We start from the raw sequence: 21989 nt of genomic DNA on the forward strand, positions 1-21989 counted from the left end.
AAAGTCAGTAGAGAGGACGGTAGCCTCTCGGCTAAGCAGTGAAAGCCATAGAGTGGACGCTGGCCTCTCGGCTAAGCAGTGCAAGCCAGTAGAGAGGACGCTGGCCTCTCGGCTAAGCAGTGAAAGCCAGTAGAGAGGACGCTGGCCTCTCGGCTAAGCAGTGAAAGCCAGTAGAGTGGACGCTGGCCTCTCGGCTAAGCAGTGAAAGTCAGTAGAGTGGACGCTGGCCTCTCGGCTAAGCAGTGAAAGTCAGTAGAGAGGACGCTGGCCTCCCGGCTAAGCAGTGAAAGCCAGTAGAGAGGACGGTAGCCTCTCGGCTAAGCAGTGAAAGTCAGTAGAGAGGACGCTGGCCTCTCGGCTAAGCAGTGAAAGTCAGTAGAGAGGACGCTGGCCTCTCGGCTAAGCAGTGAAAGTCAGTAGAGAGGACGCTGGCCTCTCGGCTAAGCAGTGAAAGTCAGTAGAGAGGACGGTAGCCTCTCGGCTAAGCAGTGAAAGTCAGTAGAGAGGACGGTAGCCTCTCGGCTAAGCAGTGAAAGTCAGTAGAGAGGACGCTGGCCTCTCGGCTAAGCAGTGAAAGCCAGTAGAGAGGACGGTAGCCTCCTGGCTAAGCAGTGAAAGTCAGTAGAGAGGACACAGTTAGGATTCTCACAGGAGTGTTGGTTAAATTATGTTGGTTTTTTTTTTTTTTTTGAGGAAATAGGGTTGTTATTAATATCTTATACAATACATAAACGTGTGTAGGCCTGCGTCACATAAATAAGCATGCAATGTTTGTTTTGTTCATGACTATGACTATAAGTTCCCCCTACATTACCTCATGTTCAGTAGGCTTATTGTGACAAGCAGTCTTACACAGGGAATACTATAAACATACCAGACAGCCAGTTTAAAGTACACAGCAACACCTCCGTCACAGTCATATGATATGAGAATGCACCGCACAAGAAATACACCAGAGTACTCCTTCAGTGCAAGCTGATGACACAGGACTTTCCTGATTAAACTAGTCCTAGTAACAGAAGCCTTCATCTGGAATTAATAAGCATTTGTGGCCACAGGCTCAATTTAACGACTCTTTAAACAATGAAAGAAAAGGCAGAGAGAGACAGACACAGAGAGAGAGCCTGAGAAACGAAAAGACAGGGGGAGTAATTACAAAAAAAGAAATAAAATAGGGACGTACATAAAACTGTAAGATGTTTGTTCCTGTTAGTTTGTTTTAATCCCAGTGCACCTCTTTTAACACACACACATACACACACACACACCACTGATACATTATTAATGCTCATGTAGATCCTGTAGTAGATTTTTGCAGATAACAGTTGAAGAGTATACAAGCCGTTATAGGGGTACAATACATTAGGGAATAGGTCATTTCAGACAAAAAAGCACCAGTTTAAAAAAAGGAACCATGATTTTCAGTCATTTTCTTTCTTTATTTGTAATTAAACATGCAGATGCTCATGCATGAGCTCCAGTTTAAGTCCAGGTCTGGCCTGTTGTCATTAATGATGAAGGTCTGGAGTTGATTCCAGTTCTTCCAAATTGAGGGATTATGTAAAAATGGCTGTAATTCTTAACATGGTTGATGCAATATTGAGTTAAAGCTTAGAGTCCACACTTCAGGCACATGCTTCCTTTTAAATGTATTTTCACAGTGTCATTATACAGAGCCAACATTAGAAAACAATCTGTCACCAGCACTGGGGACCTGACTGTAAGGAGAACATTTCTGAATGACTCTTTCCAAAACACCAACCAGCCACCCTATTAACAAAGATGTGATCACTTCCAGATAATTCACGTGAATTATTACTGCATTAGAACCTGCAAACTCTGAACTTCACCCAACTTGCTGACACTTGTCCCACATGCAGAGGCCTTGCTTGACATGGCCTGCTCCTATAAAGATCCTATCCAGTTTCCTAAAAAGACATTCCTGGAAAATAAGAGACAAAGAGTGATTCAGATTATATTCATATTATATATCCCAGCATTAGATCCTGTTACAGATCTTTTATGATCAGGTAAATGTAGACTCCAAAGAGTGACTGGAATACTGTTACCCTATTTAAGCTGCATTGGCTTGTTATTTGCCAACCTATATATTTATATACACAAACACACACACACACACACACACACACACACACACACACACATATCATATAGGAGCACTTTAGACAGTCTATAATTGACTGTAGTCCATTTGTTTCTGGACACACTTTGTTAGCCTCCTTTCAACCTGTTCTTCAATGTCCAGGACCCCACAGAATGGGTCATTCTCAGCATTGCAGTGGTAGTGTGTCCAGCAGCCCTGATGTGTCTGATCCACTCATACCAGCACAACAAACACTAACACCACCACTACCATGTCAGTGTCACTGCAGTGCTGAGAACGACCCACCATGCAAATAATGGCTGCCCTGTGGTGGTCCTGTGGGGTCCTGACCACTGAAGAACACGGTAAAAGGAGGCTAACAGACTATGCAGAGAAACAGATGTCTACATGTTTGTAGATTGATGTATGATGAATGATGAATGATGAATGATGGTGCTCCATCCAATACCTTTTTGACGAATTGGGGATGAGTTGGGTGGTGATTGTCCAACATCCTGACACTTACGCTCTTGTTGCTGATTGTAATCAAATTCTCACAGTAATGCTCCAAAATCTAGTAGAAAGCCTTCCCTAGACAGTAGATACAGCTACTCCAACAAAAGCAGGAGTACTGCTTGTACTTTCAGTGAAAACAGTGAATAAGCAGGTGTCCCAGTACTTTTGTCCATGTAGTATATGTTTATATACAGTACTGCGCCTAGGTTTTAGGCACCTATGCACCATTGCATGCTAGTTGGACGCTCCCATCCAGCACATGGATTTGGAAAATTCCATCACCAGCTGAGTCTGAACTTACAGTGAAGGTACAGACAGCTGCCTGCTCTTTGCACCAGTGGCTGCTTCTGCTGGCCACAGCTCTGCTGCCTCCCTGGCAACCAGCAACGCCCTGGCAATCTTCATGTTCAGCATCTTCTTACACTGAGCAGAGATGAGGCTCACACTTGGCCACCTGACTACACAGCAATTACCACACCATCTAACCTCTGTAAGGACGGTCTGTCAAAACAGAGAGAGCAAATCAACAACAACCTTTTTATTAAAAAAAAGATAGATTTGCACAGAGCAGTAAATACAGCTTCACATATATCTATGGGGAGATGTTATATCCCCGACGGATCTTCTGTTTCTTATATCTATACCGTATATATCTCCTCCATGGCTCCTGATACCACCTTCTCTTGGTATAGTTGTTCACTGAGCTGCAGGAACTTGTCATATCTGTGGGAGTCCTGGCTGGGATGGATCCTGTAGAGGTCTCCACTTTGCCAAATAACATGACTGAGCATTGTGCAACTGCTCCCTGCTGTGGATGAAAGAAGTACTGCATGTATATTGTAATTTCTAGGAATTGTATGATTTCCCTACAACCACATGTGCATGTAACCGTATTTACAGAAATGTACAGTATTACTAAGACGTCATCCTTCCACAGCATTTACCCTGCTTAGCTTGTTAGACTGGGAGTTAGCAGGTCTGTGAAGGGTTAATGATTTATGTGGTGGTGTTGTTCAGCCAAGCTTTGTCTTCATCTAGGACAGGGGTCTACCTACACAGTCCTCTGGGACACATTTTATGCTTTCTCACAGCTCCTAGCACACCAAGGACTATGTTGAATACCTGGCTCAGGTGTTCTGGGAGGTGGAGGAGAGAAAGACTGTGGACTATAGAGGCCTATAGAGTAAACAAATTGCAGTAGGATACTGTAGGCCAGGTTTAGCATGATCAGTGTTCATACATGCTAACCATAAACTTCAGCAAAAATAAGGTGATGCGTACCTTCCTGTTACACATAAGCCATGCCCCCTTTTAAGGAAAGCCTCTCCTCAATTATTCAATTCTTATGCTATTGTTGCGATAAAAAAAATGGGAGTGGCCTCATTTTCTCAATGAGCAAACTTATCCTGACACCAAGTTTCAATGAATAATCATAATGTGTATTTATTAAATTAATCTATTTTCTAAAAATCTCAGTAATGCCTGAAAAATGATCCCTCAGGATGTAAAGACCTTATAAACCCTCAGAGCCAATGGGCACAGCTAATTCTACAGTAACACTGACCCCGTTTACACCTGGTCACTTCATTTGTTTTATGTACGAGGATTATATCTTGGCAAGGCCAAGCCACACAAAAATGCAAGTGTAAACGCACCCAAGACTTATTTAAAACAGATACAAATACAACCTGAACACCAGTAAGAACATTTTTGTGCGACGCGTGAATTAGCATATTCCAGCCCGTTTCAGTCTGACTAACCGGAGACACATTTGACCACACAGTGTAAATGCATGTGGCTAAAATCTGACCAGGATTCAATCCAGATACTGGTCACATGCAATCCTGCAGATAAGTCACCTCAGAAACAGCTGCAAAGGACATAAAGACACCCAAAAGCTCTTCACGTCCATTCTGCATGTTGTGGACTGATAAAGAGGCCTGTCCAGTGCTCTGTTCACACAGGCCCACTCCCTGGGTAGCTCATTACACAGCTCATAAAAACACACATTTTCACTTAGGTCATTTTATTCTTGATCAAGTCTCACAAAACGGATTCCTGTCCTTTGTGTCACATACACTAACGATTACTTACCAACAACACTACTGTCATTAGAAAGCAGTGACTGTAGCATACTACTGTACTGAGTGGTATTGAGAACATCTGATATTCAAGCATATAGAATTGGGGTTACAGTATCGCATTGAGGAGTGTTCATAAGTGCTGCTATGAAAAATATACATAAATATACATTACAGGTTTTAATTATAGTGCATTGTTGTGTTTTCTTCTCCTAAAACCAGACTAAAGGTAATCATACCTCAGTAATACTGCTATCTGGAGGCCACAGGTGCTTTTTCTGTTTCCAAATACTGTAGGCCACTATAGTGCTATTTGTAGATATCAGTCTTGTCAACATTGTAATAATGTAATTAGCAGAAGACCTGTCATTCTGACTGAACTGAATTCTGCCCACCCTGAATCCTCATTTTCAGTCATTTAGCTAAACCACCCCACAGCTGTCCAACAACTACTTGCTGTAGGTCAGTGAAGTGCTGGTCGTTGAGGACGTATCTCTGAACGATGGCTTTAACTCCGTCCTCGTCGATGTTGTTGAAGTCCTCCCTGTTTTTGAACGGAAGGTGTCCGGCTAGCTCACACAGAGCCACGTTGAAGGCGGATTCCTCCTTAGACCCGAAGCAGGAGACCCGTGGCCATATACAGACCCGCACTCCGCGTCTGAGGCCCGAGGGTCCTGCCTCGCTGCTGGGTGGGCAGCCTCGGCACATAAACACGTTGTGTGCAATGTTTCTGTCCACGAGGATGTCTGTGAGTCTGCAGACGGCTGCGGCGGTCCCAGCCGGGTCCTGGCCCTCAGTGTAGAGCATGAAGGCGCTGGGAAAGCCTGTGAGCCGGTATACACACTTCTCTGGAACTAGGGGCTCCGTGGGCGCCCACTCGACCCTCAGCGTGTGGTTCAGGTAATATCCATGCAGGTGTAAGTGATTGACCGAGGCGAAGGCTCCCAGGCTGTTAAACCCCACTCGGTACCCAGGATCAGCGCTCAGGAACACCGACTCGATCCCGACTTGGACGGCCAGGGGGATTAGGATCTGAGGGTAGCATCGTGCTGGCTCAGGCACCAGCAGGCTGTGTCCGAATTCCAGGGGGCTCACGTTTATGATCACCATGCACGAGCCGGTGGTCGCACCGTTCTGATGACAGCTCTCAGCTGATCTCGGGTCAGCTCTACAAATTTCAAACAGCACCTCCTCAGGGTTGATCTTGTTGAAGTTGAACTGTTTGGGGTCGAATTTCTGACGGATGCTGAGGATCTCCTGAGGTTTTCGTCTCTCGATGCCCCTCTGGATGTTGAGCTGGGCGATGTACCCCGCCTCGCCGGAAAGGACCCTCGTCTCCAGTTCCCCTAGGTGATATCTAAACAAGCCGCGACTCATCGCCTCCTTCCAGCCGGACCTCAGAGCCAGGTCAAACTTGGAGTGCGTTGTAGGTTCTCCACTAGCCCTGTCGACCTCACACACGAAGTCCTGCTCAGTGTAGGCGAATAAGGGTGTGGTGCTGTCCATGGCTTGACCACGGAAGTGTGTAGGCCGGGGGGCTTTCGGTCTCTTCAGGTTTTACCACACGCCTAAAAGAAAGTCCCTTCTTTACTGTACGCGATCAGCCACGACTCAGACTCAGAGACCGGGCTCAAAACGACGAGGCTACGGCTTCCCCGGGGCTACAGCTTGCTGAAACACGTGTTTACTCCCATTCAACGCTTTCTGACACGTCATAGCAGTCCACGTCTCTGACTGGTCAGAGGAAACCCGGTGCATCACGTGACTGTGTGTGACGGCGTTCATTTATTTTTAATATTATTATGTTTTATTAATATTTATTAAACACCGGAAATATAAACCAACGTAATTTTTATGCTTAAGGCAAGGAATATATATTCACTGTAGAAAAAAAATAAATAATACGATGTATCTGTGTCACGTGTTATTTGTTTTGGTAATAAGATAATGAGCGCCACCTGTCGGCGTTAAAAGTCAATACTCCCAGTGACACCCAGTCCCTAAATGAGAGGGCGTTCTCACGTTTGAGTGGGTCTCATATACAGCTTTTCTCCTTATTTTTAAGTTTTAATATAGTTCACCCAGCAATCACGTAAAGCCTATCTCACTAAAATATCAGAGATTCTTAAAAGTACTGTTTGATTAATATATTTATTATAAAATAATTTAAAGATGATGTTAGGACAGCTTCTTATTATTATTACTATTATTACTGATTAACATATTCAGTTGGTTATTGACTTCATATTTTTAATTAAGGACTTTTGAGTTGCAGTGTATTGTTGTTCAAGTGAACTACTCCAGCACATTAGACTTATACTGCCCCCCAGCTGAGTAGCTCTATACCCACCACAAAGATTTAACCCAAAGCACTGCGGGTATCTCTGAGAGTATCTACAGGCCCTTTGAATCAGAGGATCAAAATTACCATAAGCACTTTTGTAAGTCGCTCTGGATAAGAGCGTCTGCTAAATGCCTTAAATGTAAAATGTAAATATCCACCTGACAGAGATCATTTCTGTCCCCTCTTGACTTTAGCCCCTGGTGTAGAACTGAAAATATGGAAACGGGGGGCAATTTGAGATTTAGCCAAGGACAATGTTTTGTGAGCTTGACAAAACGGGAATCTGCCCTCCCAACATATATATATAGTATGTTCAGGCAAAGAAACGATGTCTGTAATGACTTACACACTGCTTTTATTTTTTATATTGGATATGTAGTAGTCTTTCAATGGTATATAAAAACTGCATCAAACCTGCAGTAAGTAAGTGCCTGAAAAGGCACTAAGTGCATCATTTCACACAGTGAGGTGATGAATAAAAGAGTAGAAAAGGCAGCGTGCTGAACTCTGTAATTCATAAAAAGAAACTAGTACTGTAAGCCATGTTTTTTCATTCATATTCAAAATCATTTGACAATTTCTATATGACTTAAACACAATCGTATCATGATTGGTCATCAGCTTATTTGACAATGTGAATGATACAGTGGAATGCAAAAGTACTATGCTCGAAAGAGGAAAAAAACAACAGTGCAAAAAAAGGAATGGTGGAAGTGGATAAAATATTTGGTCTTTTTAAATGTGTGCCTTTTTTGTCTTGAATGTGAAATAATAGAAAGGCCAGTTTAAGACTTCAACATGTTGCCTACAATAAGTTACTGATTCATTTTCACTTCTGTGAAATGATTCCTGCCCACTTACGATCACTTATGTTTGTTTCATATTAAATTCCAAAATAAAATCCCAATATTAATCAAAGATTATGCCCTCTTGCTCCCGGAATGGCCCTCAACATGTCCATGCTTTCATTCTTCAATCTTCATCCTATTAGGTTGCACACACTGGTACAGCACTAAAGACTCACACAGGGACACACATATTAAATAAAAAAGTATTGCAAATAGTCATTTTAAGACATGTAGTGAGAGCTGTCTGCATGATCCTTCTAATTATGGTGCAGACTTTCCATTGGCTTCCTCCTCATTGTTTCTAATGAGACCATACTCCAGAGCCAGGTCCAGGCAGTGCTGGGATACCCTGGCGATGGAGGCCTGGCTGGCATCAGCTGTTTTAGCCAGAACAGAGAGGATCTCCAGTGCCTCGCTCTCCATCAGCTTCTCTGCCAGACTCCTATCTGCTTGCATCAGGTTCAGAGTGATGACCACACCACGGTGCCGGAGGTCCTGACTCTCACTCAGCAGCAGCGCCTGCAGGATCTCCAGCCAATGACTGGTCTACAGGGAGGAGGAAGAGACTGGATGTAACATGAAAATGCAAGTAACTCCTTAATTAACTAAATGTTATGGGGTTAACGTTAAGGTAAGCTAGAGTTGAAATCCTGGTAGACTGACGTTTCACAGTGTACAAGGCTCAGGAATGAATTAACTGTTGGGCTGTTCATGTTGAAAACAGGAATTATTTCTATACAATATGTTTATTTATCTTTGGACAGAAGAGAAGGGTTGCAGTGGTATACCATGGTAAGAAAATTGAAGGTTTTCTATCTATACTGTGTACATGTGCTTAATACCACTATTAAACAAATAAAATGCAACCAAACAGAGAATCACACCAATTTTCTAACCAGTCAATTAATTTATTGAGAAAACAATCAGCAGATTGTTGATAATCACTAGTTCTGACCGCATGTGTAGCACTTTTTTTTCATTATTTTTTTAATACTGTGTAGCAGTATTTTTCATTTTTAAAAGGGAGATTTTTTTATATACACTTTTATATACAATTTGGCAACCAAAAGAACCTTTAGAAAAAACTGCTCCCCAGCCCCAGTTTATTGAACACTCTGTGTCATGCTAAAATCTGTCATGAAAGAACAAACAGCTTTTGGGTCAAATAACTCACCATGCCGGGGATCCGAGCACACACCTCTGGCATTTCCCCAGTCAACACCGCCAGAGTTCCTGCTGCAGCCTTCCTCAGCCTCTCATCATCCTCACCGCAGTACAACACCAAGAGTTTTAATCGGTCGCTGTCTGTGGCCAGGTAAAGCTTCTGCACCTTAAGGGGATCAAATAAAAAACACAAAACCATTCTAATTCTATTCTAATACCACACCTCAAATTGGCACATACCTCAGGGCTCAGAGTGGGCACCTACCTCAGGGCTTAAGATTAAGTTACACATGCACTCAGTGGCAGCTGCTCGCACAAGGTCATGCTCCTCAAACATGTAGCCCTCCACTTTAGGCACGGCTTTCTCCTTAATGATCTTCTGCCTGGAAGCCCAACAATAGGTTAAAATAAGTAAAATGTCTAAAAGCATCTAAATACTGTAAAAACTCACTTTATAACACAAGACTGTAAAAGTAATCATGGCCCATTACTGTTTTGATTCATGATGCTAGGCTAACCTGAGTCTGTCACTAATACCAGCCAGGTTGGTGAGAGCCATCAGAGACTCAAAATTCTGCAAGAGAGAACAGTCCAGAGCCAAGAGACTGACCAGGGGACGCACCACCTCGTAAACCTACGTACAAACAAACAAACAAACAAACAAACAAACAAACAGATCAAAGGTCACAATTATGACAAATACAGCATGCATAAATACTCAAAAAGGGTGTAACAGTGAACAGTATTTTTTTATTATGGAGTTGTATACTAATGGATACTTCCTGCATGATAAGGCACCATGTCACAAAGCAAACATTTTAAAACTGGTTTCAGGACCATGACAGTGAGATCAGTGATCTTCAGTGCCCTTCCTAGTAACCAGAACAGAATCCAACCTGGGATGTGGTAGATCAGGAGATTGGCAGTTTATAAGTGCTTCTGAAAAATCTACAGGAATTGCACGACAATCATGTCAACATGGACCAGAATCTCAAATGAATGCTTGTGGAATCCATGCCATGAAGAAAGTGCTTGGTAAGTTTATCTTAACAAATTTACATAACTTCTAAATGACGTTGGTAGTAACAAACAGAGGTCTGCAATATCACACTTCTCTCCTTCACACCCTCAAACATCCCACAAAGACCTCCAGTGACAAGTGGGCTTTCAATCTAAACCCAGAAGAGTCAGAATAATGTCTCACCCTCTCTCCAGGAAAGGCAATCTCAGGGTTTGAGGTGATGGTGATCTTGGCCAGTGCTTGTGCTGCTTTGATCTTGCCCAAATCTGTGCTCTCTGAAACCAGAGGTAATAAGGCCTGCAAGGGTGATCAATAAAATCTTATCAGCATCATCTAAATAAACTGCGGTAATTAATCAGTATTAATGACTGGAATCAGTATTTTGATTTTTGGTTGGTGTGGGGACAGGTTTCTTCTTACTTTTCCTCCTCCCTGTGCCACTACCATTCCTCTGTCCTCCTGCCGCTCAACTAGAGCCAGGAACACTCTGCCAGAATAGGGGAAAAATCATCTGTTATGAGCACAGTGGGAAAGATTCTGGCAGACAGCACTGAGAGATAAAATACAGTCAAACCACTCTCTGCACACTTTACATCTTAAAGGTATCCACCTAATGCCTCCTAGCTTCCTAATGTAACTTTATTTTTACTTATTAACACAAGTAAATAAGAAGTGTAAAACCGATGTGGTGGTTAGAAACAGTTACACAGACCTGGCAATGCACTCTCTGCATGTCTCAGTGAGTGCAGGGCTTTCCTGTTTGACCATACACACCAGCGCTGACACCACCCCGGCCTCCAACAGCTTGACCAGACGCTTCTCCACAAAAGATTGAGCATCCTATACGTAAACAACAGTTATTGTTATTGCTTTCCAATTGATATAGCTCTATATTAGCGACAAAGCTTATTACGTTTTTCGTTTAGCACTGCTGGTCTAGGGTGTGGTTTAGTATGCTTAGTATGCTGTTGAATACAAATACCTTTGGGTGCTGTTCAGGTACATGCTGTTTGGCATATTTGGCCAGTTCAACCAACTGCGGATCTGGCTTCTCCACATCATAACTGTTGGTACAGTTTACCAAAGTGGAACCGATGGCAAACAGTACTGTCTTGTCCTCAGACTGAAAATACAAAAGAATTAAATGCTGAGTGAGGGACAGAATGACTGAGTGGCCTATGAATATCTATCCTATTATTTTATGGGATCATGGCGTAACTGCCATTATAGCAACATTTAAGAGATTTCATCTACTCGGAAGGGAAGGGCAGACATTTATTCTCAATGACATCCGAACACTTTAAGCTAGTAAATCTTTGTGAAAAACTGCCAATGGCTGGGCCCTTCCACATGTATCTGTATATTTATTTTAATAAAGTTTTTGTCTGCATTTTTGCCTCCCGTACACATGAAAACGAAAACTGTTATTAGTCACTGAAAACTGAGCTTTGCGAAAATGCTCTTCAATGCTCTCCAGGGTTCTCAGGTTTCAGTGTGTGTGGACGGGAAAAACAGAGATCAAAACACTGCACAATGCATGCATGTTACTCACTGAATCTCAAAAACCTCTGTATTTCCTTTTTAGAGAACCTCATAAAACCCCAATGTCTAAACGCAGACATATGAATAAATGTTAAACTATACAGAAGAGACTTTTGTCAGTCACTGTTCTCTAAACCAGTTGAGTTATTAGGAATATAGGATGTGCTTTCCTACCCCAGTCAACAGCCTTGGATTAAATTCCACTGCTGTAGCCTTTGGTGTAAAGCAGTTCTTGGAGTTAACAAAACTTTTACCTTAGCCAGCTGAAACATGGCCTGAAGAGCATTCTTATCATCCACGAAGTCCTCCTTCACATCAGCATCAAAGGTAAGGTAGGCCAGACCTTCAATAGCCCAGCGGCGGGAGGTCGGAGGAAGAGAGTCATTACACAACCACCTGCCAAGAAAAGACATGCATTACAGAAGAGGAAAAAGCCAGGACTGTCACTACTTGTAGTTGATATGTTGGATGTGGGGGAAAAGAGAATGGGCAAGAATGAAGGTCCAGATTGTACACATCACCGGGTTAAAAACGGCAAGGCTAACAAACAAATCACAAACAGTGGAACATTGTTGGGTACATAAGGTAGATAAATGTATGAGGGCAATAAGGAATATCCTATCTGGGCCAAACCCACATAAGGTCTTCTGTGGCACAACTCTCAGATTTATTATTTTTTTAATGGTTACAGGACAGATGTGTCTAACATCACAGCACCCCCTGCTGCAAAGGCAGCTGCATAGCCAGAGACCAGTTAAGAGTAACCATGCAATTCCCTGTCCACCTTCAAGGAGCCTTCATTGGACACACACTAGTGTTGGAACTGGACCTTGGAGAAATGTGCATCATGTGAATTGTTGGGGCATGTCTGCATAACTTCTCAGGGGGACATAATGGACAAACATTTGCATAGTGGCAGCTCTCATTATGATCGTAATGTTCTGGCTCATTGGTCACTACTATACCCCGCAACACTGTAGAATAGCCCTATTTCTGAAGTTACAGTTGCAATTCTCAGCATGTCTCATGGTTTTATCACTACAGTGTGTTTACAGAAAATATTTCCTATCATTTAGGTAGACATTTTTGTGTGATGGTGTGGTTTATGAATGACTAACAGTGCTGTAACTGAGGGAACTAGTGGCAGTTTTCCCACAAATGGTAGAACTAGTTGGTAACCCTGGTATAGGAATGAGCAACCGTGTTTCTGCAACAGTATTCCTCCTAACATCTCTGTAAATCTGGCCAAATGTCTTTTCAATGCTTGTTGAGTCATGGAACCGTCTGGAAACAAAAAACATACTTCCTGCATTGTTTGGCAAGTTTAAGAGTTGACCCTTCTGCAAACTGCTTCATGCTGAAATCTGTTCCTCCAGCCGAGCCAAGTTTACACAGTCCCTGCAAAACAATGCTTTATCTTAAAAAGATTCTCATACATAATAATAATTTATCAGATAACATTAGAACTACTCTGCTAACCACTTAATATGACTCACTTTATTAACCTGTAACCAGTGAATTCACTGAAATGATTAACACTGCATTATAATTAGAGACCTTTGTCCACATTACGTGCTGCTTTAAGGTAGTACTCACCACGAGAGCTCGCACTCGTATCTGCTCATTTTCACTCTTCTTATAAAGGTCCTTCAGCAGTGCCACTCCATTGGCTGTGATGAAGGAGGCTCTCTTGGCCTTGCCTGCAGCATGGATTAGTGTCTCTACTGCCACCTGTTGGTGGGTGATGTTCTCAGAGGCACACAGAGAAATGACAGCATCCATGATGCCGGGCATCTCCAAGGTGCGGTTGCCCACATCACTGGGGCCCTGCAGAAGGACCGAAACAGTCTGGATTGCACGTAGTTTACTTTCCAAGCCTGTGCCTCCAAAGTGGTACCTGCAGAGATGAACCAGAAGAGGACACAGTGTTTTGGTTTTATTGAAACACTGCAATGTTTGAAAGACTTGGAGCGCTGTTTGTATTGGCTATATTCCACTAGTGTGCAGCTTCTCCAGTCCAATGGCATAGCACAAAATTTTAGGACCTATGTTGGAGGGAGCAAGATTGTGACACGGAATAAACAAAGCTATCAATAACACACCAGTAGTTATGTAGGCAAATCTACAATGGCACACAGCTTGTCTAGTCCCTGTAGCAAAGTATTACCAATAGAATAGGACTCTCTGGAGCAGATGAACATGAACCTACTGGCACCATGCCTAATGCCAGGTGTGGGCTAGAGGAGTATAAACCCCCCAAGAATTTAACTGTGGAGCAACTCTTCTCTTCTCTGTGTTCTCTAATGATGGAGCTACAATACTTCTGGAATGAGTTGGGGATGAGATGGGGGTGGTGACCATCCAACATCCTGACCACCAATGCTCCTGTCAGTGAATGCAATCAGAAATGCTCTAAAATCTAGTAGAACCTCTTCCCTGGACAGTGGAGACAGTTACTCCGACAAAAGCAGGTATCTTTTTTAATTAATTTCAGAAGAAACAATGAATGAGCAGATGTCCCAATACTTTTGTCCATATAGTGTAAATTGAAGCCATGATAATAATAATAATAAAATTATATATATATATATATATATATATATATATATATATATATATATATATATATATATATTTTTTTTTTTTTTTTTTTGTATTATTACTTTTTTTTCAGACTAGAGATGTGTCTTTGTATAAGGTCAGTGATTAATGTAATACGTAATTAATCAAAATAATATCTATATCTATTTATAAATAGATAAGAGAATAGAATAGAATATAAAATCAACCAAACACTGAAATCTGAAGTTTTGTAATGTGCTGCTTCTTAACTGTAATTAAATCATTGTTCCATTCAATATTTTACATGTTTTTGATTTTCATTTTTTATACATATTTTTTATTTTATTTTTTTTTTACAGGTAACCAAGAATGTTTTTACACTTGTTACCTCTGAACAATAAGCAATACTCACTGTACATATTCTTCACACAGTTTGTTGAAGTTCTCCCTCTCTTTGTCACTCTTCAGATCATCATACAGCTTGTTGAGAAGCACAGAGCAGTTCATGGGGGTGTTGTCAGTCAACGGCGGCCCGTCTGTAATCTCAGGAACCGTTCCCGCCACTTCAAGAATCTTCTTGATCCCTGTGGGGTAAACAACGGAGCCCAGACTGTTCATTAGATGAGATCAAGGGCTAGTAAGGGCACCCATGAGCAACTCATCCACCAATCAGAGAAGCAGATGTACTTTGGCACATTTTAAATGAAGCTCTTTCAGGCAAATTAAATGAATCAACAGTCATGTCAACACTACTGAAATTATTTACTTTTCTGGTACAGGCTAAGTAGGGAAGGTATACCAGCAAATGAGAGGAAGTGTGGTGATCCTCACCATTGTCGATGACCCACAGGGTAAGGGAGTTGTCTGGGTTTTTCTGAGATTTCCTGGGCACCTGTTTGACTAGCAGGTTAACTGCGCTGTCACGTCCTGGCCCAGACACGTCTGATGCAGGAAGCATGTCGATAAGGTGCCGCAGCATGGAACGCAGCTCACGGGAAGGCTCTGTATCAAAGGAATATATAAATTTAGATATTGTATATATCTAAACTCACAGACTGTGTACTGCTGCTGATAAAAGAGAATGCTGTGACCCAGTCTAGGATCATGCCATAACAGAAAATAAGAGTGGACTCGCTCCCCAGACCCAGTGTAGACCAAACACTGGACATTATATAGTTGTGTAAATAAAGTTAAACCCTAAATAAAGGCAATGTCATTGTATTAAATATAAAATAAATCTAATTTAATATCAGAGCACTTATTATCATATATCAAAAGGTTTAATTTAGATTATTTGTAATACTTGTCAATTGTTCTTAACTGAAATTATAGGTCCCTCACCTGGCAGTATGGCCTCATCCTTTCCTCTGAAATCCTTCTTCATGCCCTCAGTGAGAGCCTCAAACATCACTTGAAGCAGGTGACAGGCAGACAGGGACACAGCTGATGCCCCTGAGCCCATGACCCCACACAGCCGGTCCATGCCCAGCTCATTCACTATGGCCATGGTCTATATATATATAAAAAAATATATATTTGCATAAACAAGGTGAGGGAATTCAGCTACATGAATTCTCAAGCATAACAGCCCAACAGCTCTGTAATATTATCATAAACTAAACAGTTTTTATTAAACATTTGTAAATTCTACATGAACAATATGTCCAGTTTTCCCATATGGTTTCAAGAAAAAAAACACAAGCACACTCTTAATAAGAGTTGATCTGGAAAAGATCACCTCACCCTCGATTGGTGTCCTGTACACAGGCCAACCAGTGTCCTTAGTGCTGAAAGGACAAAGTCCTCCTGATGAGAGCCCAGCAGGTTCTGCAGAAGCTTTACACCATCATTCCTAAAGATCTGCTCTGCTCCTGCATCTTCACGAGACAGCACCACCAGGTTCTGAGCAGCCTAGAGAAAACAAATATATCAATATATTTTCAGTATCAATATTTTAATAGCTAATACCACTGTCTCAGATGTCTGAGTACCTTCTGTCTGTCTGAGTCTTGGGCAGAGCTGTCCAACAGGAGTTTAAACATCTGCTGAACTCGGGAGTCTGTGGATGACAGCTGCACAGCCTAGAGGAATGAGACCAGATATGAACAAATATTGCCACATCATCAGGTCACAAACTAAACCGTGGATAGTTCAATTATCAGGGTATTCTGGTTGCCACTATTATTATATTTTTGTACTAGTACTGTTTCACACACCTTCTGCTGGATCTGAACACTCAGTTGTCTTAGTAACTCTTGAAATGCTTTATTCTTGGGCTCCAGTTGTGCACATTTCTGGGCATCCAAGAAGGCCTGATCCAGCCGGCCAAGCTTGTGTAAAGCCTGGGCCCTGCGGAACCTGGCCTTGATGTCCCCTTGGTCAGTATCGAGAGCTAGAGAAAAAAGACACGTTACCAGACTGGGCACAAACTTACAACTTCAAAAATAATACATCACTTATCTACTGTATCTGCAATTATTATCCAGCTCCAGATACTAGGGTACCTTTGGTGGCATCTGCCTCAGCCTTGCTGTACTCCTCCAGTTTGAGGTAGCAGGCTGAGCGGTTGCGGTAGAGCACGGCATTCTCAGAGTCACTGCTCACTTTCAGAGCCTTGGTGTAGCAGCTGAGGGCTCCTTGGACATCGCCGCTTTTAAACAAGTTATTCCCCTCTTCTTTCAGAGCCGAGGGGTCTTGAGTCATCTAAGGAATCGAAGGAGCAGAAAATGTAACTTAACATTAGGATATGGGAGTCAGTGTAATCAAGTGGTCCCCAAACGTGGTCTTAGACAACACTTGCAGGCATATTCCTGCATTAAAGTATCTGATCCTTCAAACCAGGACCAGACCAGGACCCAGATCTCAAAAGCATCTTAATGTTGGGATCATCTGATCATCTGGTAGAGAGAGTGAGTGGCCCTTATCAGCTTCAAACACCACTGGTGTTACAGTAGTTCCCAACAGCTGGTATGGACCTCTTGGATAAATATAAAAACACTAGCTACATACAGAGCAATCGCTCTGAACTACAGAGCACACATCGCTGTGTTTACACCGTGTCTCAGTGAACTACTGGAGTCTGTCTGTAGCTGTGTGCAGTGTGGAAGGTGCTTCACCTCATTCATCTTACCTTTCTCTGCGTCAGCGCGTTACTTTTCCTGGATGACGACTTTACGCACAGCGATATCCACGCACGCCCCTCGCGTAAAGTAAACAGATGCCCCCTAAACTAAAGAAAATGGAAATGCTGACTTATCTGACTTCCCTGCCTTGCCTTTTTCTGGAGCATTCCCTATTTTCCTTCTGAGGGTGCACAGTGATGACGCAGCCGCTTAGCCCCGCCCCCTCTCCGGAGACGCTGTTACCATAAAAGGCCTGTGAGCGCCGTCAGCCCCTACAGCCAAACACCACAGGCAAATAAGCAGAGCAGGCGCCTGAGTGCTGAATATATCTGGGCTTCTTAGCAATGTAAAAATGATTTATTTAGATATATTTAAAAAGAGTGAGGGAAAAGGTAGATAGATATTATGGACAGTGTGTATTTTGGGTGTTTACGATGTTGTAGAATTCAGGTAACAATTTAGATACATGTATAAAAGCCTATATAAAATTATATCTAAGCATTTAAGCCTAAGCAAAAATAATTGATGTATTTTTTTTAACAATTTGCACAAGGTGCAGTGAGCAATAATTTAAATATTTAAATATCAATATCAAAGGTTTTCCCTATTGTAATACAGTACAATAGAACTGAACCTCTGCATTTAACTCATCTGGCAGTAAACACACATACTAGTGACTGGGGCAGTAAGCACGCACACACACACCTGGAGTGGTGGGCAGCCACCCGATCATGGGAAGCCTTGGGGGGGGGGGGGGGGGTTGGGTGCCTTGCTCAAGGGACCTTGAGGAGAAGATGCTGGGCCTTCAACACCGCCCCCCCCCCCTTCTCTGCTGGTTTACCCTTTAGACCAAAGCTGCCCTCAGATATTTTTATTACTTTAGAAGGTAAATGCATAATGTATGAAACTGACACTATCTTTTGTCGCCTGTGCTTTAGGCAAGGGTGGATGCTAGGTGGTATTGTGTATATTGGTATAGATGTCAGACAACAATACCAGTTCACTGTAGGAAACACAAAAGCTACAGTGTCTGTCATCTGCTGGCTGCTTCAGATTGGTTTGAATGATTGAGCAGGTAAAGTAAATTCACACATAATGAGTTTACTAACGAAAAGGGCACTAGCAATAATAACTTTAGACATGTAACATCAACTGATGTCATGATACAGTGATATATTTGTAAAAAAAAGAAAAATAAAACATAAAAATTCACTACCACCGATCACAGCTTTTGGGTTACTAAAGCAGTCTTCAATGATAACAGCCTGCTATGGAAAATCTCCCTCTCTCTATGTAGCTCGTTGCCTTGGAGACAGGCAGAAGCCTATGAAATTCTGACCTGGTAATGCCAGTGTTTCTTGCCCCAAGGTGGAAGCAAGCCTGATCGAGCAGGGCCTGGTGGTATGTGTCCTCAGGCTGTTGCTTTGAGACCCCCAGAGCTGAAACATGATGAGTGGAAGTGAGGGGCTGAATTGAAAGAAACAATATAGGCCTTCTCAGGCTGTCCTTCTGTCCCACTTAGCAGCACAGAACTGGGCCTTTAAGACAGGTGGTATTATTAGTTCCTGCTCAGATATAAAAGCCAGGTGTGTCCTCAAAACAGTCGAGTGGTAGTAAGACAGTCCTGGTACAGCTCCAGAACTTTACTCTGTCCATGTATAGTTAGTGTAACGTTTGCTGTGGCCTGTCTGATTGTCAGCCAGTGTAAGTAATGTAACAGTGTCTTCCTGACAAAACTTAATACTGTACCTTAAATGCAAATGACCTCATTCAGGCCTTATAATGTGTTGCAGAGCCTCAGAAGTTCAGTCCATGAATAGTTTGTGTTATTTTATGTAACTGTGCTGTAGAGATAGCAGCACAGCTAGAAGAGTATGTAATGCTAATGTAAAGATTCATTTCCAGATTAGCTTTTGTGTGTGTATGTGTGAAATTTGCCTGAAGATTGAGATCTCTATGCACTTAATATGTGTCTAATAACAATTCTTGTTTACCGTGGACCAATCTTCAGATTGACCTATCAATGCCCATATCTGATATATTTGCATATCTACACGTCTCATTATGTATTATTCTCATTTGTCTAGTATTTATTTGCATTGATCTACTTTACAGTATCAGTTATCTTCCCATAATAACCATTTTGTAAACATAAATATTTATTTATATTTATATGCAATTGAGCTATTGCTCAAGAATGAGATAAGAATTTTCTCTAGACTGGGATTTTTGCCACTGCTGGTAGACCCTTACGAACGTAAGCTTTGATACACCTGCAAATTAAGCTTCGTTCACACTATGGTCTTTGGCACGCCCAAATGCTCCTTTATACCAATCATTAACATCTGTTTTGTGACCCATTTTTCACACATCAAACAAGACACTCATTGCACTGTACCACCTAATACACCCCGCAGGTATTTATAGCCCAATCATTCTCGCGGAATGACATTTGCGGGAGCTTGAAGTTACTACCACCAAAAAAATGCACAGTAACCAATTAACCTAACCTAAAAAAAAAAAATTGCAAATATAATTTTTACACATAAATTGTAATAATCATCACTTAAACATCATGCGTGCAACATCCACTCTCAACACCTTATTCTGAAAAACGGTAGACACACTATATGGACTGAAGTATTGGGACACCTGCTCATTTATTTTTTCTTCCTAAATCAAAGGGAATTAATAGGGTTTATCCTGCTTTTGTTGGACTAACTGTCTCCACTGTCCAGGGAAGATATTCTAGTAGATTTTGGAGCATTGCTGTGAGGATTTCATTGTGAAGCCATACAAAGGTCTCTGCCACAGATGTAAGTTATTTGCACTGTAATCTACTCAAGGCAGCTAAACATATAACCAGCCCCATAAACGACTTAATACAGATATCCCATGCTCTCATCGGCGGCATCCTGCCACTTACTGACTGAGCTAAACCGAAAAAAAAACCCTAGACCTTAAAATTTGAAACCTTAAAAATAAGCTTTTCTTGCAGCACAGACTCCGCTCTATAGGCACGATCAGACTGACAGACAAAGCCAGCGGCAGAACCAATCGGAGTCTCCAATTCAGATTGAGGGTGGGACAAAAGAGTCAAACGCAGCAGCGGAACCAATCAGAACCGCCATTTCGGAAAGGGGCGGGGTTTCCTCCAAACAGTACGAATTCTGATTCAACTCGGCTGAAAATCCTGTAGCTTACAGTCTGGTTGACACTGTGTAAAATCACTGTGCTAAATGTCAAACTACTACTTTCTTAGTGCTACCATGCAAAGATAGGACCAGCTTGATGTTCCTCAGAGACATTAGCTAGCACAGTTAACTAAAACACTGTAGAAAAAACCCCAGAACAAACACTGGACTCTGAACATGTTCATTTATAGGTCTATGGGGATGTCATTCAGTGCCATTTCTTATGGTAAACACCATTTTGGGTTGAGATCGTCTTGTTTCTCTAACTCTGTTGTTACTGTATGCTCTTGTACTGTCTCGCCTCCCTCCGTCTTTTAGCTTGTTTATTTGTTGTGATGCATAATACCAGCAGTGATGTGTGTGTGTGTGTACATTGCTCTAAAACAAAAAATTTAGTTATTAACAAGAAATAAAGTGGATACCGAGCAGAAATTGGCTGTGTTCACACAGTGTTGTACCTCTAGAGCCAGCCTACCAACAACTACTGCACATGCGCACAGCACTTGTATAGCGAAAGATAGCGAAAAGTGCTTTAGTTCACGTACATAAGGCAAACTCAGCCCACTGTAATTATTTGCTGTGTTTTAAAAGTGCGAATTACATTTTACACCAAACTGATTTATTATTACCTCAACTACTGAATCTACTGTACCTTGGAATATTGTTTGTAATACTGGGAACATTTTCTGATTTAAGCTACCCACATATCCTATTCATTTTATTATTATTATTATTATTATTATTATTATTATTATTATTATTATTCTCGGGAGCATTTCTGATAAGAGATGTAGGCTACCCACATATCCTATTCATTTTATTATTATTATTATTATTATTATTATTCTCGGGAGCATTTCTGATAAGAGATGTAGGCTACCCACATATCCTATTCATTTTATTATTATTATTATTATTATTATTATTATTATTATTATTATTATTATTCTCGGGAGCATTTCTGATAAGAGATGTAGGCTACCCACATATCCTATTCATTTTATTATTATTATTATTATTATTATTATTCTCGGGAGTATTTCTAATAAGAGATGTAGGCTACCCACATATCCTATTCATTTTATTATTATTATTATTATTATTATTATTATTCTCGGGAGCATTTCTGATAAGAGATGTAGGCTACCCACATATCCTATTCATTTTATTATTATTATTATTATTATTATTATTATTATTATTCTCGGGAGCATTTCTGATAAGAGATGTAGGCTACCCACATATCCTATTCATTTTATTATTATTATTATTATTATTATTATTATTATTATTATTCTCGGGAGCATTTCTGATAAGAGATGTAGGCTACCCACATATCCTAACGTATTATTATTACTTACGTGTTGAGTAAATTTCTGCCTCTTCCAGTCAGAATGTCCTACCTACAGTTTTACATCCTGAGCTACATCCTAGTTTTACATCCTACACCCCTGAGCCACACAGTCACATGGCGCCTCGTCTTCCCAGCAT

General features: G+C 41.5%; 2 protein-coding genes across 2 annotated transcripts; both read right to left on the reverse strand.

Moving 5' to 3' along the window:
* Positions 1-4629: 4629 nt before the first annotated feature.
* On the reverse strand, positions 4630-6418 carry gdpgp1 (GDP-D-glucose phosphorylase 1). The gene has a single exon (XM_072673648.1). It carries the CDS (start codon positions 6205-6207, stop codon positions 5116-5118), a length of 1092 nt encoding a protein of 363 aa, XP_072529749.1. The 5' UTR covers positions 6208-6418; the 3' UTR covers positions 4630-5115.
* A 965-nt stretch (positions 6419-7383) lies between these two features.
* unc45a (unc-45 myosin chaperone A) lies at positions 7384-17500 on the reverse strand. Its single transcript, XM_072673649.1, has 19 exons — positions 17313-17500; positions 16687-16885; positions 16399-16574; positions 16174-16263; positions 15926-16093; positions 15524-15692; positions 15014-15184; positions 14595-14766; positions 13217-13517; positions 12924-13018; positions 11875-12016; positions 11061-11201; positions 10791-10918; positions 10499-10565; positions 10262-10375; positions 9576-9691; positions 9323-9440; positions 9068-9223; positions 7384-8439 (listed from the first exon to the last, which is right to left on the reverse strand). The coding sequence occupies exons 2-19, from the start codon at positions 16883-16885 to the stop codon at positions 8155-8157; spliced, it is 2808 nt and encodes a 935-aa protein (XP_072529750.1). The 5' UTR covers positions 17313-17500; the 3' UTR covers positions 7384-8154.
* Positions 17501-21989: the final 4489 nt, after the last annotated feature.

Source organism: Salminus brasiliensis, chromosome 2 (assembly GCF_030463535.1).
Source record: "Salminus brasiliensis chromosome 2, fSalBra1.hap2, whole genome shotgun sequence".
Taxonomy (NCBI): domain Eukaryota; kingdom Metazoa; phylum Chordata; class Actinopteri; order Characiformes; family Bryconidae; genus Salminus; species Salminus brasiliensis.

Excerpts from the sequence above, each read along its gene's own strand:
- gdpgp1 (XM_072673648.1), bottom strand. The coding sequence starts at position 6,207 with ATGGACAGCACCACACCCTTATTCGCCTACACTGAGCAGGACTTCGTG.
- unc45a (XM_072673649.1), bottom strand. The coding sequence starts at position 16,885 with ATGACTCAAGACCCCTCGGCTCTGAAAGAAGAGGGGAATAACTTGTTT. Across the intron at positions 12,017-12,923 it reads CTTGCCAAACAATGCAGGAA|GTGGTTGTGTAATGACTCTC; the intron begins GTATGTTTTTTG and ends TTTTCTTGGCAG. Across the intron at positions 9,441-9,575 it reads GGTATTAGTGACAGACTCAG|GCAGAAGATCATTAAGGAGA; the intron begins GTTAGCCTAGCA and ends TTGGGCTTCCAG.